General features: G+C 28.1%; 1 protein-coding gene across 1 annotated transcript; it reads right to left on the bottom strand.

The window, feature by feature from the left end:
- Window positions 1-1,632: 1,632 nt before the first annotated feature.
- On the bottom strand, window positions 1,633-4,269 carry LOC120085587 (vacuolar protein sorting-associated protein 2 homolog 1-like). Its single transcript, XM_039041643.2, has 5 exons — window positions 4,061-4,269; window positions 3,574-3,704; window positions 3,261-3,365; window positions 2,080-2,340; window positions 1,633-1,965 (listed from the first exon to the last, which is right to left on the bottom strand). The coding sequence occupies exons 1-5, from the start codon at window positions 4,095-4,097 to the stop codon at window positions 1,837-1,839; spliced, it is 663 nt and encodes a 220-aa protein (XP_038897571.1). The 5' UTR covers window positions 4,098-4,269; the 3' UTR covers window positions 1,633-1,836.
- Window positions 4,270-16,843: the final 12,574 nt, after the last annotated feature.

Here is a 16,843-nt window from a genome sequence, read left to right as displayed (position 1 = left end):
ACCAAGAAATTAATAGGTGGAAGGCTATAATCTTAGTTTTTAAAAACTAAAAAAAAAAAAAAAAACATTTTATTTTATAACTATCTAGTTTTTTTATTTTTTTATTAGAATTGACTTGTTTTCTCACCATTTACTCATGGTTTTTAAATTTATTACGAGCATTTGAATTTTGAATCTTTTTTTTTTTTAAAAGAATAAGTTTTTGATTTTTTTTTTTTTTTTTTTTTTTTTTTTTTTTAAGTTTTTGACTAACAAATTAAAAAATCAAATAGTTATCAAACAAGATAAAATCGCACATTAAAATATCCCAATATCAATAAATCTGCAATCATAATGAATACAATAACGGCAATATTAATTTTGATTACCTACTTATTTGATAAAATCAATTCCATCATATCTTGAGAAATTTATTATTTTTTTCTTAAAAAAAAAACATTTGAAATCATAAAAGCAAAAGGGGTTTAGACTTGTCAAAATAAATGACCGTTAGCAAAATCAAATAGTTAGCAAAAGTGTTCTTAACGAACTAAAAACTACCTTCGAAATTTGAAAAAAAGGCTCCAAAAGTTCAAATTTCTGTACATCTGTATTTGGCTTTACTCAAACAGAGCAAGAAAATATGAAGCTATAGTATATAATAAAATTTCATACAAAGAAGTTACCTTAACCGCAACGCAAGCCTGCAGCCAAATTATCAACGAAATTGGAAAGAACAATGAGGTTCGACACAGACAGAGAAGATATTTCAAACCACAAAGTTGAACTATGACAAAAAAAAAAAAAAGCAACAAAGATGACTCACTATTTTTTATGTCGTTTTATGAAAATTCATACCTGGAGGCTGGAACAATTGCCAAATTTGTAAATGCATCCATAAGATTTGCCGTTCATTATTTCGTTACAGCTGCAGCATCTTCTTATCTGATTGCCATTGTTCAGCACGACGACAGTTAAGAGCTTCTAATCTGTGGCTGATACTGCTGCATTCAATTTTCCTTCCTTACCATTTGCTATGTCCGTCTTCTTCATCTGCTCTGGTGTTGCCATTATTTGCTCGCTGTTTATAGCCCTCTCATTCTACAATCTTACAATACTAGGATGGTTTAATTGCTGTTGCCGTTCTCCTGAGACGACTGAGTCAGTTAAGAATATTAGACACGAAGACTCAAATGTCCTGAAGATCCCAACTATCATGTACAAGAAAGAAAATGAAAGTGAAGAAACCACTGAAAGTGAGTGTGTTTTGTGCTTGTCGCCTTATGAAGATGGGGAATGGATACGGCAGCTTCCCACCTGCAACCATGTCTTTCATGCTTCATGTATCGACGTATGGCTGTCTTCACATTCAAACTGCCCGCTCTGCCGGACTCCAATCGACCATGTAGCTTGTATTAATGGGGAGTTGACGTCAGAGGTGGAGAATCCTCAGGTAGTAGCCATTAATAACAATCTCCAGATTGAGCTTTCTCCTCATGGAAGTAGGCGGGAGGCATGGCCTGAAAACATGGTTTAATAATTTGACTGCATATCGGAACGAGAAGATCCCGATATGCACTCAGAAAGCATGTAGGCTTCTGGTTCTAGAACAACTTGACAAAGAAATAGAATGGTTAAGCTCGTGCTAGCATATACTAACAATTCAAACCCTTTGTAAAATAGAGAATTACCTAATCACAAGTGCTAAATTCATCGTCTTACTTCTCCAAACAAGAGATCATACTTGTCAGTGTATTATTCAAATACAAACTTGGCTGAATAGAGTTCAAATATAAACACAATACATTATTTATTATGTATACTATATGAGTGCTATAAATTTCTCATAATTGAAACCTACATTTTCCTCAAGTTATCAAGTCTAGCTTGTAAATCACTGTCAATTCCAGTATCTTCGGCTTCGGCTTGGGCAACCCTATTATTTGCAGTTGATACTGACACAGAAGCTGATGGTGCATTCACAAGCTGCAAGTAGAAGATAACAAAAAGAAATCATGATCGCGTTTAAATTACTGTTTCCCACGACAATATATGAACCATTATGAAATAAAAAAATGTTAAGTGTGCAAGCACATTTACCTCTGAATTGATATCAATTCCAATCTCATCAAGCACCTGATTTACAAGCTCGTCTGTCTCCTCCTCTTCTTCATCTCCTTCTAAAGCATCATCGAGAGCGTCTGCCATTACTTCAGATGTCATTTCCATCCTCTCATTTTGTCTCTCAAACTCTTGCATTATCTTCTGTAATGCCGGCAAGTTCATCTGCCTATTCATCTGTCCCATTGCCTTGGTAACGCCTTTCATGGCTTCTCCCATAGCTTGAGTTGATTTCAGCGTCTGCAGGAAGCAAACAATTGGAGCAAAATTTGAATCACCACAACTGTATAAACTTTATGTGTCGATTAAAAAAGATGAGTTTATATGTTTATGGTCTCAAAAAGAAAGTAAGAGTTCATTTGAGGATGATGTTTATTAAAAAAAGATATTTACAAAATTCAATAAGAAAAGGTTAAAATTATTCATAGTGTATCTCAATGTATAGTGATCCAGAATCTGACAGATTAGATACACCACAAAATGTACCAAAAAAGTAAACAAGAGGCAGGCATACTAAAAACAACCTTCCCAATAGAGTTTCTGAAATCAAAACACTTAAAAACACTAAAGAGATAGTTTTCCCAATTTTTTTTAATTAAAAATCAATTTAGAAACAAACACTAAAAATGCAGATAAGATTTAATGGAATCAAGTCAATTTTTCTATAAAGTGATTTGGATAAACTACAAATTCCAATTTGCACATCAACATGAAGCAAGAAAATAATATTGCCTCAAAATCCCAATTTTGTTCAAATCTTCCGTTCACAACACAACAAAATTAGAGGATGCAAGTGAAATTAAACTAATACTAAAGCATTTCTTATTTGTTCTTAATTATGTCGGAAGAAGACTGTATGGTTTGTAAAATGTTTCTTTTCTTAGCACAGGTATAAGTGCACCTCAATCAGAATTTAAACCAATAGAATGCATATATAATGAAACTTAACAAGCTTTAGATAGTTATAACCTTAAACTTCCATTTTAGGCTTTTAGAGGTCATCTATCAGGAATAACTACATCTGCGTCCTAGCACTTCAAATCAGTAATTATAATCCAAAAATTTGTACAAAAATTTCTCAGTAGCAATTGTACTTGCTCTCATGAAAAATGAAAGATGACAGGTAACATTAGTTTCGGAGAAAGGTTCACATACAGTACCTGAATTCTCAAAGCCACGCCCTGGAGCTGTGATTTTAGTTTATAAAATTTTTCAATCTGATGCCGTGTCCTGATAAGATCTTTGGCCATTATTTTAACAGCTCCCTGAAAAAGATAAAAGGAATCAATCAAGGAAATTGTGCGGAATTGATGGCTCCAACCTAGTTTCTATCGCCTTTCCTATAGAAACGAAAGAAAGGAAGACTAGATTTCGAATCAGATGTAGAAACACATTTCCACTATAGAGCTACAGAAACGTAGTCACTGAAAATGTGTCGATGTTAAAGAACAAGTTCTAAATTGCTTAACTCACCATCTGTCCTTGTTTAGCATTTTTCTTTATCTCGACAATCAACTTCTTTTCCTGAGACTGTAAGCCTTGTCTTTCCCGTTCAATTTCCCTAATGGACTTATCGAGCATCCTCTTGTTCTCCCGCAGAAGCTCTGCGCAGAAAACCAAAACAGATTACAATCTCAAGCCGTCTATTGCAACAGAAGTAGAACGCACAAATTTACTCATACAAATTATAACGCATGGGAAAATTTTCATTCCTCGACATCACGAGTATGTAATGAAATCACTGTCAAAGGAATTTCATCCACATCAAAATGACGTTTACAGGACTGATCTCCATAGATTTGCATAATTGAAAAGGTAAGAAGGCAGAATTTCATCCACATTAAATAGACGTTCATACGCCTAGACTCGAGACTTCGAAATTCATCACAAGAAAGCACGATTTTATTAAGAACAAAGCTCCAGAATATGGATAATTAGAGAAGGTAAGAACGTTATGAACCTGCGGGAGTTTTTCGGCTGCCAAAGAGGAAGCTCATAATTGCAATTTCCGATCCCGATGAGTTTATTCCTTCTTCTCTTCACCTTTCGTAACTCTGCAACTCTCACCCTGTTCACAGTCCGTCGACGATGTCACCGGCCACGGTGGTGGTCTCTCGCCATGGAGGAGCCACCGTTTCTTCTGGTTGATCGGTACGTAAAAGCATTTTTTCTGGACTTGTATCATAGTTTGATTGAAATGTCGAAGGCCCAATTCTTAGTGGGCCGTTCAGGTATTGGGCCTTCAATGATTGGATCACAAATTGGGCTGTATTATGATGGATACAATAGCCCACCCAACAAGAAACTAAGGGTCCGATTGAATCGCAGACATTGTTTCATAGGTATAGATGTTATATATTTGAGATTTGAATGTCTGAGTTTTAAATGTCTGGGATAACTAATGCTTATATTTAAATACGCATGATAATTAATGTCTAGAAGTTAAATATATGTGTTTCATTTACTAATTTTGTATATAGAAATCAAAATTAAACAATTACTTAATTAAATTCAATAGACCTATTATTGTAATCATCAAATAAATTTAGCATTACTTGATCAATAAGAATAAAAATAAATGAATCCTTTTATATTAAATATTTCTTAAACATAATTAATTAATTTAAATTAATTATTAAAAATAATCCAATTATTAAATTAGTCCGAATATTCCTAAACATCAAAATAATAATAATAATTTTTACTAGTCATCTTTCAGACATAAAACTTCTATAATTTTGTAGGTATTAAAAAACTCATATCATATGAGTTTTGAAATTTCTTGTATAATAATATTCTGAGTTTTAAAAATTGAAATTCTACCCTACAAATAACGATATTAAATATCTGTTGAAATTTATTGAAAAATCTATTCCTTCCAAATCCATATCATAGGGTAAAATTCTATTTGAAAAAGTCAAAATATATCAGATACCTTCATATTTAAAACATATATAAACATATATACTTTTAGAGGTGAATCTATTTTTCAAAAAGTTCATCTACCATTAATTGACTTAGCAATATTAATAAATTTGTTTTTATCCAGCAATGATTGATTATCTTATCAATGATTAATATAGATTCTAAATAAGGATAACATGGTCATTGCTATTTGAAAAATAAATTAATTTATCTTAACTTGGTTGAATCCGTTTAAAAAAATGGGTTCAGTATATTAACCTTATATCAATAACCATGTAAATTAAAAAATTGTTTTCATACATAGTAAAACTGCCAATTTATTTATAAATATATCAAAATAGTAAAAAATTTCCTCAGTAAATTCTATATTTCTTTTTGGGTTGATGAAAGAAACAACAAATTTTAAAGTTTCATTTGAAAAAATGACAAAAAAGTTTCAAAATTATAAAAATAGCAAAACAAATTTATATAATAAAAAATACTAATTAGTAAATGATAAAACTACCCTAAAATAAAAAAAAATTAAGTACAAATGAAATGCAAATATGCACGACTTCAAAACACGAATACCACAAATACACTCTATCTAGACATTCTAGAGCCACGATCTAAACAGAAACTTATGGATGTATACAACAATGGACTTCCTCCAAGGTGAGAAAGAGTAAATTTGATTTCAAACCACTTGTAGGGAGTCTATCATTTTCATTCCACGTGTTCTTTTGCTCATAGGATCTTGAAAGCCAGCTTTTAACACTATCAATCCCATAAGTTAAACTGATGTTCAAAGTAGAAACAAAAGCAGAAAACATGTGTGCAAGAGAAAAAAGGTAAAAACTAGCGAATTCAAAAAAGAGTTGTTGAACCAATGATTGAAGACATGAGATTGCGAAAGAGAAAATGAGATTTTGGGGGTGGCTAAGTGAAAAAGATGAAGAGGTTTTAGGATTTTTTGTTATCTTCTTTTAATAAACAATGATAATTATGATAATATTAATAAGAAGAAGATAAAAATACTAACAATAATTTTATTATTAATATTAATATTATTAATAATAATAAATTGAAAAATATATATATACACCCACATATTTCAAACATTTAAAATATCCCCATTCATACGTTTTTTTTAGGTTCTTACATGTTTGTATATGAAAAATTGGAAACATCGAAAATATAAAGAAAAAAAGATCAAATTAATTTGATAACAATATATATAAAATAATAATAAAAAATATTTAGATACAATTGAATTTGTAACCAACATATAAACAAATCAAAAGTTAGATGGATAAAATCAAATTTGATCATGAAAAATAAATTCAAATATAAATTGGAGAGAAAAAACAGCAAGTTTTTGTTTATTCTAATTAAAAAAATCAATAAGTAGTTAGATAAAATCTAATTTGATAATAAAATATAAATTCAAATATAATTTGGGAGAAAAATTAAGAAGAGAGTTCGTTAATTTACAATTAAACTTATCCATAATTTCATTTTCATAAGCTTCAAATTTATAACTTCATCAACCACAAAAACCTATGAAAGAAGCCTATAACAAAAACAGCAAAATTGCAAAAGTGAATATTTATTTGTTTGTCAAAAGACAAATTAATTATATAATAATATAATAAGATGATAATGAATAAAAGGTAATTAAAAATACAAAAAATGATCAAATTTAAATGAAATATACCGCTTATTAGATGATAATATGTATAAAATATTTCATAAAATCCTAAGTAAAATAAAAAAATTAATCCAAATTTAGAATAATAAAAAATGAATAAAATAATATAAAATCTAAAGATGTATTATAAATTAAAATTCAAATGGTGATAAACAAATTAAATATTGATTGATTCTGAATATTTTCAAAAGGTTGTTAAATCAAAACAAATAGCTAATTTGAATTAATTGTGGGAGAAAAATGGGAAAGAACTTGGTTTATTTTAAATCAAAAGTAGTTATCAAAATCTAATTTTAATATTAAAAATAAATTTAAATTCTAAAAGAGGGAAAATGAGGAAGAGATTGATTTATTTTAAATCAATTCATGAAGTAGTTATCAAAATCTAATTTTAATATTAAAAATAAATTTAAATTCCAAAAGATGAAAAAATGAGAAAGAGATTGATTTATTTATTTTTTTTCCAAACGTTAAGATAATATCAAAATAGCATATCCAACTAATTTATTAAGAATGTGAGAAATATATAGCTAATTTATTAAAAATGTACGTATACAATTATGAAAAACAATATAGAGATTTGAATAAAATATATGAATAAAAGAAGTTATAATAATATAGGGATATTTTAAATATAATTCTGGTAGAAAAATCTGGATATTTTATTAAGGATAGATAAATTCGAAAAGTGGTCAAACATAATTTAAAATAGTAATAAAATATAGAGATTATGTTAACTTCAAGAGCAAAATTAGGATATACCTCAACCCTATTTTATATTATTTTGAAATTACCTAGTTTCATCAACAATATCTACGAACAAGACAAGGACAAATGAGGGATTTAGAAATTTGTGGTCATGTGCATGTCACATGAGTTACCATAATTCTTATTTCTAGGCCGTTTTGCTATTTTTTAAAATAAAATTTCAAATTCCTTCCTACACTCCAATCCCTCTTTCTTTTATTGTATATTTGAATATATTTCAAGCGATTTTACCATTTAAAATAATTTCTATAAATTAAAATCCACCAGCATAAGTATAACTTAACAAACATAATATTTATATTCTTAATCAAGAAATTAGAAGTTCGAATCTTCTACCTTGTACATCGTTGAACTAAAAAAAAATCATAAACTTTTCTTTAGAGAATAAATCACTAACATATAGTTTAAAGTAATTTATAAAAGTTTAATTTGAGCCTAAAATGATAAAATTTTTGGTTTTTGAAAACCAAAGTTTATAAACATTATTACTCTCACTTATGAGTTTATTTGTTTTGTTATCCTTTAGTTTCTAAAAATATCAACCTCTTTTAATTATAACCATTATGTCTTCTTGTAATTTATTAATCATGGTTTTCATCTTGTAATTTAAACACTCGAATTTTTAGTCAAATTTAAAAATTAAGGCCTCGTTTGATTTTTTATTTTTGTTTTTGTAAATTCCAAGGAGGTCAGCAAACATAAGATTACTCCAAACTAAGCATACTTAATTTTGAAGTTCCTGTAATTGAGCCATGAAAAGAAAAGTGCACCTTATTAATATAGGTACTAATTCTTAATTCTTTTAAGTCTTTTTCAACTATGCTTTTATATTCTCAGGATCCCTTTCATTCGAATGTGATTTTGGTTCATTAACATTATTTTTCTAGTACAAAAGCTATTATTTTAAGTTTTTTTCTAAGAACTAACTTTTGTTATTGTTTTTTTTTTTTTATTAAATGAATTTTATTTTACGATATTTATGTTAAAAAAAAGGTTTTCTTTTTGTACAATAGGGGCTGAAGGATTTAAACTATAGACTTCGTGGTCACTAACACATAATATTTGTTGAGCTATGCTCTCTTTAGCTATTCAAAAAAAGAATGTCTACGTTGAACTTAATTATAATTTTCAATTACTCAAAAAAAAGGAAAAAAATTCAAAGTGGTTTGATTTTTTTTTTTTTTAATTTGTACTATATATAAAATGAGTTAGAGAATCTTTACATCCTCATTTTGCCGTTACAATTTTTCATTGTTCTTATATTTTGTCCTCTATCACAATTATTTGAATCAAGGTAGTTACATGTGTAGTGATGTATTCTTTTATTTACGGTTGTGATTTAGACCATAAATATAAAACAACACGATCTAACAATAAATACATATTTGAATGGACAATCGTGTCTTTTTTTTATTACAACTATTCAGGTCGAATTGGTAATCTTTTTGTCTATGAGTGTGAAGTAGACCATTTATATGAAAAATCACGATCTAACAGTACATATATGTTTTAACAGACAGTCACATCATTTGCCATGTTACAATTATTTAGATCAAAGTAGTATATCTCATGCATTTATATGATGTAAACCATAGAAACATCAATATCTATCTATAGAGATATGTTTGAATGGACAATCACGTCTTTTACCTTTTAAAATTCTATTTTTTCTTTTATCTCAAAATAGTTACAACTATTACTTGGGTCAAACAGTCTAAAAAACTATATGATAATATTAATTATAATTTTTTGAAAAACTCTCTCTCTATGCATTAAAATAGACTATGAATCTCATAAATATGGATGGATGTTCTTCATTAATTAAGTATAGTAAAAATAAAGAAAAACGAAAAGGGGAAAAAATGGATTTACTCAAACAAAGGAAATTTGCCTAATTTTTGGGTTCAATCAAGAGGGCCACTGATTGAAATCGCCATAAAGCAAATCTTTTTCATCTTATTTCTTCTCTCTCATAATGGTGTTGTTTTTTGTTTTTTTCGAACATGTTCAAATTAATTTGTCAATTCTACTTTTTTCTTTTTTCTCAATATTACACAACTGCACTGAATTATAAGATGTTTATTTCTTCTCTTTCATGAATCATAATCTCTATATATATGTTTTGAACCAGAAAAATATTTCTATATATAGAGAGTTGTTTTTATATATATTTGTTTTCAAATAAAAGAAAATGAAGCAATTTATTTATAAATATAATAAAATGTCACTTCTTATTAGTGATAGATCGTGATAAATTTCTATCCGTGATAGAAGCTTATCACGGTCTATCGCTTAGTAATAGAAATCTATCATGATCTATCATTAACAAACAAGTAATATTTTATTTAATTAAAAATATTTTCACTAATTTTACTATTTAAAATAAAATATATATATAATTGCAATCTTCTACTACCTTTTGAGTATATTTCTTTGGTTAAATATACTTTCAAATTTCACCTTTAGTCATTTAATAAGGGGAGAATTTTCAAATTTTACCCTTAATTAAATTCTTAAATTCATCATTTTTATCCTAAACTTTTGAATTCATCAAACTAGACATAATTAAATATTGTAATTTCTATTACTTTTAACAAAAAGTGCAATGTAAAAAATGTCTTTAATGCACGTAATTTAAATAATATTATATTTTACACAAATTTAAGTTTGACTAGTCCACAAATCAAACCAATTGAGTAACTTTGTCCAAACTCACAAATTTAACAAAAAAATAAAAAAATAAAAAAATATAACTACGTTGGGTCATTTTTTCTTGAAATTTTATCAATTATGTACTACATATATGTTTTATAATTTATTGAAAGCATATACGGATATTTTTTTCATCCAATTTCCAAATGAAAACTTATTATAAGATAAAAGTTACAACACTTTTTGAAATTTATGTTTATGATTGCATAGACTCATCTAAATTGGGGTAAATTTGATCAAATTGAAAGTTATGGCAAAAATTAATATAACTTAGACCAATTTAATGTAACATTGGAGTTTTAACTAAGATAATGCAATAGTTTAAAAATCCTTCACAATTAAAAATTACAATAACATATTTCTTCAAGTGGAAAAACAATATTTTTTTAAAAAAAAAGGAAAAATAAAAAAACAATACAATAACACAACAAAGGTAAAAAAAAAAAAAAAAAAATCGAATATTCTAATACTCACGGAAAAGATTTTTGTGACAAGGAAATGGGATAATTGCAAATTATATAGCAATCAAGCCTTAGATATTACTATTAGCAAATATAGTATAATATAAAAAAATTTGCAAATATAGTATAATATAAAAAAATTTGCAAGTATAGTAAAATTTAGATCCAGCTTTTAGAGTCTACTCAACAAGTGGTAACTAATATCAAAAGGGAGAAAATAATATTGCAGGGGCTTGGACATAAGACCTCCATAGACCACCTGCTGTGACATCATCTTAAATCACCAATTGACCCAAAAACTTAAGCTGATGGGTGAAGGTAGATTTGATTATATATTTATTATATATCATCTTTAACTCACCAGTAGATTTTGCTATATTTGCAATTCTTTAAAAATATTACTATACGCTTAATTATTAACTCTAAAAGTGTTACTCATCCCAGTTACCCTAATAAAAATGTCAATAGTTAGCTACAAAGTTATGAAAAATGATATTTTAATTAACTTTTCTTTACAATATCAATAAAATAGGAGAAAAGACTTTAGACGAGTCGAGCTATATTTATGTTGAAAATAATTTAAATTAACTAATGAAAAAAACACAAATATTTGAGTCCTCCACATCATCATTATAAAAAATTTGTTACTTTGACTCAATTAGGGAATGTATCTAAATTATGACAAACTTTATTTGAAAAACAAACCAAAACTATGTTCAAAGAACAAACGATTTTTCAGTCTATATCATTTTTAATTTAGCTATGATGTAGCGACAATGTGTTTTTTTTGTCTCCTTGTTCTATATTTATATTTGAAAAAGAATAATAATATATATATTCCTTGACCAAATGTATATGATATTGCACACACTATTTGATTGCAAGTTTCTTGGTAGCTTTTAAATTTTGGTGGCTACAAGAGCCGTTATAGACGGCGGCGGTTTCTCTTCATGAGTTGATTTTAGACTCTTTTTTATATATTTTGTCATACCAATCACAATCGTTTATCTTCGTACTTTGAGTGTGAATTTCATGTCCATATTTTCTTATGGAAGTCACTTTCTCTATGATTTCAATGCTCTAATAAAATTGGGTGATTAGTTTTAGACTCTCATAGAGATTCATGCATTGGGAAGACCAAATAGAATAATCACTAATCTAATTAACAAACCCTAATCATAGGTAGGATTGACAATAGGGTCGGAGGTGGGGGACTCTCCATCCCATTCCCACGGGGTATTTCCCCCATTCCCACCCCTACCAATTGGGGACAGGGACGAGGACAGGGATTCCCTGTCGAAGAAATGTGTCCCAGCAAGGACCCATCCTCGTTTATATATATTAAAAAATAAAATATTTAAGCGGGGATGGGGACGGGGTGAGGATACCCTCCCCTCCCCGCCCCGTCCTCGACCGAAGACCCGATTTGACCCCATCCCTGGTCAACTGAGGATTCCTCGGCCCAATCGGGGTAGGGACCCGCGGGGACCTGACCCCGCAAAGATTTTTGCCAACCCTAATTATAGGTGTTGATTTACTTAACTCTAGTTTTAATAAGCACTGAAAGTGAAAAATACCTTTTTGGACGTTCCTAGGTTTTGGAATTAGGGACCAAATAGATTTAATAAAAAATCGAGGTTGAAAGTGTAAATCTTGAAACTTATAGACCAAATTGAAACAAAACTTAAATCTCAAGGATAAAATTGTAACATTTTGAAATATGGAGACTAAATTGAAACCAACTCAAAATTTAATGACTAAATGTGTAACATTTTGAAATTTAAGGATCAAATGGAAACAAAATTCAAAACTTAGGGACATGCTTTCCCTATTTCAAATTTAAAGGAAAAAAATACAAAAATAGCGCTAGATACCCTAAATTTCGACTCTAATACTAATGTTAGTTTTTTATTCAGTGTACTAACCTGTTGTAGCATGGAGCAAAACAAATTAGAAAAACTCAAGTAAGATGAATGATCAATGGAGAATTGTCACAAGGATAATTCACACTCGGTCACAACTTAAATTCCACTTTGAGATGTAAAAGGATGAAGGAAGATTAAGAGAGAGATCATTTTATTCTTTCAATGTCTAAAAAAAATGTAGTTGGCACTCAATAAAATTTAACCCACGTAAAATATTAAACAAAGTTACTAAAACATAATTCACATGAGGCATCAATTACTAAAATCATCTCATCCTTAATTAGGTTTTTTCGAGCTCGATGTTATTTCTATGGAAAGGAATTTTTTTTAATCTTATGAAAATAATATCATAATATTTGTAGAATATAGTATAATGTTAAATGGCCTTACAATTCTAGGAGGATAACCTAAAGGCCTTCCATTCCTCTTTTCTCAAAGGTGCAAAACAAAAGCTGCTAACTTTGGTTATCTTTAGTTAAACAAAAACAAGATATCTTCTTGGGATCATAAAAAACAAAATGTGGAAAAATTAAAAAGAAAAAGAAAAAACTTTTTCTCTCTCCACACCCACGTTACAACGTCTTCTCTTCTCTTTTTCACAAAGCTGCTCTGTCGCCATCCTCTTTTACTTTTTTGTCCTCTCACTACACCCACGCACCCACATTTCATTCTGTTTTTCCCATTAAGTCCACCTAAAAACGTAACGTCCCTCTCAAACTCAGAGGGCACTTCTGTACTTTTGATAGACGGGTAATATAGTTGCACGTGGCGTACAAGTACAGGTGTCACAGCGCACGTGGTGGAGTTTTGTGTTTAACTATGATAAAATTTCTAGTACGAGTCTACAATTACACTACCATAATATATATTCTTTTCATTCATTTTTTAAATACGCTGTTGGTGTATTTTCTTTTGCTTATCTAAGTGCTCCTGTAATTTTGTTGAGTAGATTTCCAACCTACTTCTTTTGAGAAGGAAAGTTCGGATTTTTCTATTTATAAGAATTTTTTATTATATTAATTTTTTTATAGTAAAAATCTCATATAATTCTTAAACGTTTAATTTTTAGGATTAAGCAGTAATGGTAAGATTATAGTAAATATGACAGATTCATATTTCTCATACTACAATAGTAACAATAATAGTAAAGATAATGATATCGACTAGTAAATCCTATATAATACTGAAATGCAATCGGACTGATCACCCTCAGTGTCTCAATTAGATTGCGTTATTTGATTATAAACTTTGAAGTGAGTATCATATTTCATTGAGATTACAAAATATGGGTAAACAACAACCAACGTAATCAAATGTGACATATTTTTTAGATTATCATTGATTTACTACGTTTCTCTTAGAATAAACGTGACTTAAGATACCTATCGAAAAAAATTAGCTCATTATCATAACCCTTAAATCTCATGGTAAATTTTAATGTCAAAGATAAGTTAAACTTCCATTTATTGAGGACAAAAACAATTTAACTTTTAACTATGAACATCAAATTAAAACGTTAAACTACAAAAAGCAAAATTGGAATTTAAAATCTGATGGGAGGATTATTATGATTTAATAAAAAGCCTATTTCAAATGACTAAGAAAACTTTTTTCTCCTAACCGTTGGATTCAAATTCGAAAAATTTGTCAAAGTGGAGGTTTTGATGGTCCTATCAATAATTTGTGATTAACATGAGTGGGTGGATCTGGGCGCACGTGTGCATGCGCGACAAGGCTGGGACACGATGGCCCAATCTGTCACGTGCGGGGGGGATGAGAGAGAAAATTGCAAAGGACAGAGGAGAGAGAGAGTGAGAGATTTTTTCTTTTTTTTTTTTAATGGAAAAATTAAAATTTGTAACTTTGCATTTGCATGTGACGCTGTGTCTCCCAGTTCTCGTAGCACGCTTGGGTGCCAGACTTTGGAGTGCATTAATGGGTCCACCACCTCTATTTTTCACTTTTATTACGTCATCAATTTTTTTATTCCAAAAAATATTTTTTATTAAATAAGATTCTCTCTCTCTCCCCTATATTTTGCTGTATGATTTTGGCGGTGTTTATTAAATTAGTCATTAATTTAGGAGAGGATGAGACATCTGTATTGGTCTTGCAGGTATATTGTTAATTAATTAATTAGTTTAAGAATTGGGCTCCCTCACATTATCCATATCTACCAAGTGTTTGCCAATTTTTTTTTTTAATTATTTTTTCAACAAATATGTGAGTTAAGGAATCAAATTTCTGACTTTGATCTCAAAATTAATGTACCGTCTAAGATAATTAGATTTCCTTTGATAACATTTATTTATTTTTAATTTCTAAATATTGGGCTTATTTTTACACAATTTTCTAATCAGGGTTAAAACTACATTTTTCTAGGTAAACATTTACATTCTATATAAGTTAAAAAATACTTTTTTTTTTTTTTAGTTTTAAAAATATTTAAAAAGTAAAATAAAAATAATAAAGAAGAGCAATTTTCAAAAATAGAAAAATAAGAGATACTATTTACCCAACATAGTAAAATTGCAATTTTTTTATAGAGACTGATAGAAGTCTATTAGTGTCGTCTATCAGTGATAGAATTTTATAAAATCCTATCACTGATAGATATTGATAGAAGTCTATCATTGTCTATTAGTATTTTTTTTGCTATTTTTGTAAATAATTTGACATTTTTTCTATCTGTGAAAAAAATTTCAATAAATAAATTAGTAGGTGAAAGAATGTTTAGAATTTAAGAAGAAAAATTGTTATCAAACAGGACATTCAATATTAGTCTGTTGTTATTTTTATTTCCTAATTTCATATTATTTTATTGTGTTCCCTGGATCTTAAACTTCGTATAAAAAATATTTATCTTATGTTGTTACATTTTTTTTAAGCATGTTTGTTACATTTTATTATTCATGTTATGAACGATCATTTGAAACAATACTTGACTCCATTCGATGTAATTTTACGCACTTATTTATGTTGACAGTGATTGAAATTACTTTGAATTTGATATATGATACTCCAAATAACCAAATACAAAGGTATTACTTTTGACATATTTATATTATTATGATTTTAACTTTAAGGTTTAGAAAAATGCACTATATAAATTATCTATATAATCCTAAAGGCGTCTTTGTTATGTAATCTGTATTTATTATCTTAATAGTAATTAAATTGTTCTTCCTCACTAACACATTTGTAGTGAATCACATAAATCTCTGTTTTGATTTGTTTTTATTTTAAATTTTTTATTTTATTTATTTGTTGATTCCATGAAAAAGAGGACTAAAATAGTCCTTTCATTAAAAGTTTAGAACAAAACATTTAAAAGGTAGAGACAAAAGTATTAAATTTATACCTTATATATGGATTTTTTTTAGAAAAAAAAGTATATTTTTGGTCTCTAGATTTTGGGTCTAATTTTTATTTGGTCCATACATTTTCAAATGTTACACATTTGGTCTTTAAGTTTTAAGTTTTGTTTCAATTTAGTTTCCAAGTCTCAAAATATTATAATTTTACCTTTGAAATTTTAGTCTTGTTTCAATCTGATCCCTAGATTTTAAGATTTTACATTTTTAACCTCAAATTTTTATTAAATAATCACTTTCAATCATTGACGTCAATTTCTATTAATTAATTAAAAATAGTTATGAAGTGAAATTTTAAATTTAATTTTAAAAATGATAAAAAAAACAGTGAAACTTAATTAATTATAATTCTTTTAATAGTTTTTAATTTATTAACAAAAATTAATATTAAAGATGAAAAATGAATCTTTAGTGAATAATCGAGGTTAAAAGTATAAATTTTGAAACATAGAGACCAAATAGAAGCAAAACTCAAATGTCAAAGGTAAAATTGTAACATTAAGAAACTTATGGACTAAATTGAAATTCAAATTCAAAACTAAATGACTAAATATATAATAATTTTGAAATTTAAGAATTAAATAAAAATTAGATTCAAAATTTAGCGATATATATATATAAAAGGTTAAATAGATAAATGTGAAGCATTTAATTTGATGATAGAAAACGATGGAAAAGATCGTACAATTCCACAACGAACTATTGATGACGGTGGTTTCAAGTTGGATAACTCCAATATCAAATAATATACTACCTTCGATAACACAACCATTCTCAAAATTCAGTTTGTTGTGACGTGATGGGTAAGGAAAAAAAAAACAAAAACATTTTTTTGTTTTACTTTGAATATTACAATTTAGTGTGAAGATTTAAATCATTGACTTGAAA

Source organism: Benincasa hispida, chromosome 9, assembly GCF_027475165.1.
Source record: "Benincasa hispida cultivar pf3 chromosome 9, pf3_genome.v1.1, whole genome shotgun sequence".
NCBI lineage: Eukaryota > Viridiplantae > Streptophyta > Magnoliopsida > Cucurbitales > Cucurbitaceae > Benincasa > Benincasa hispida.
This window is presented reverse-complemented; position numbering and strand designations above follow the sequence as displayed.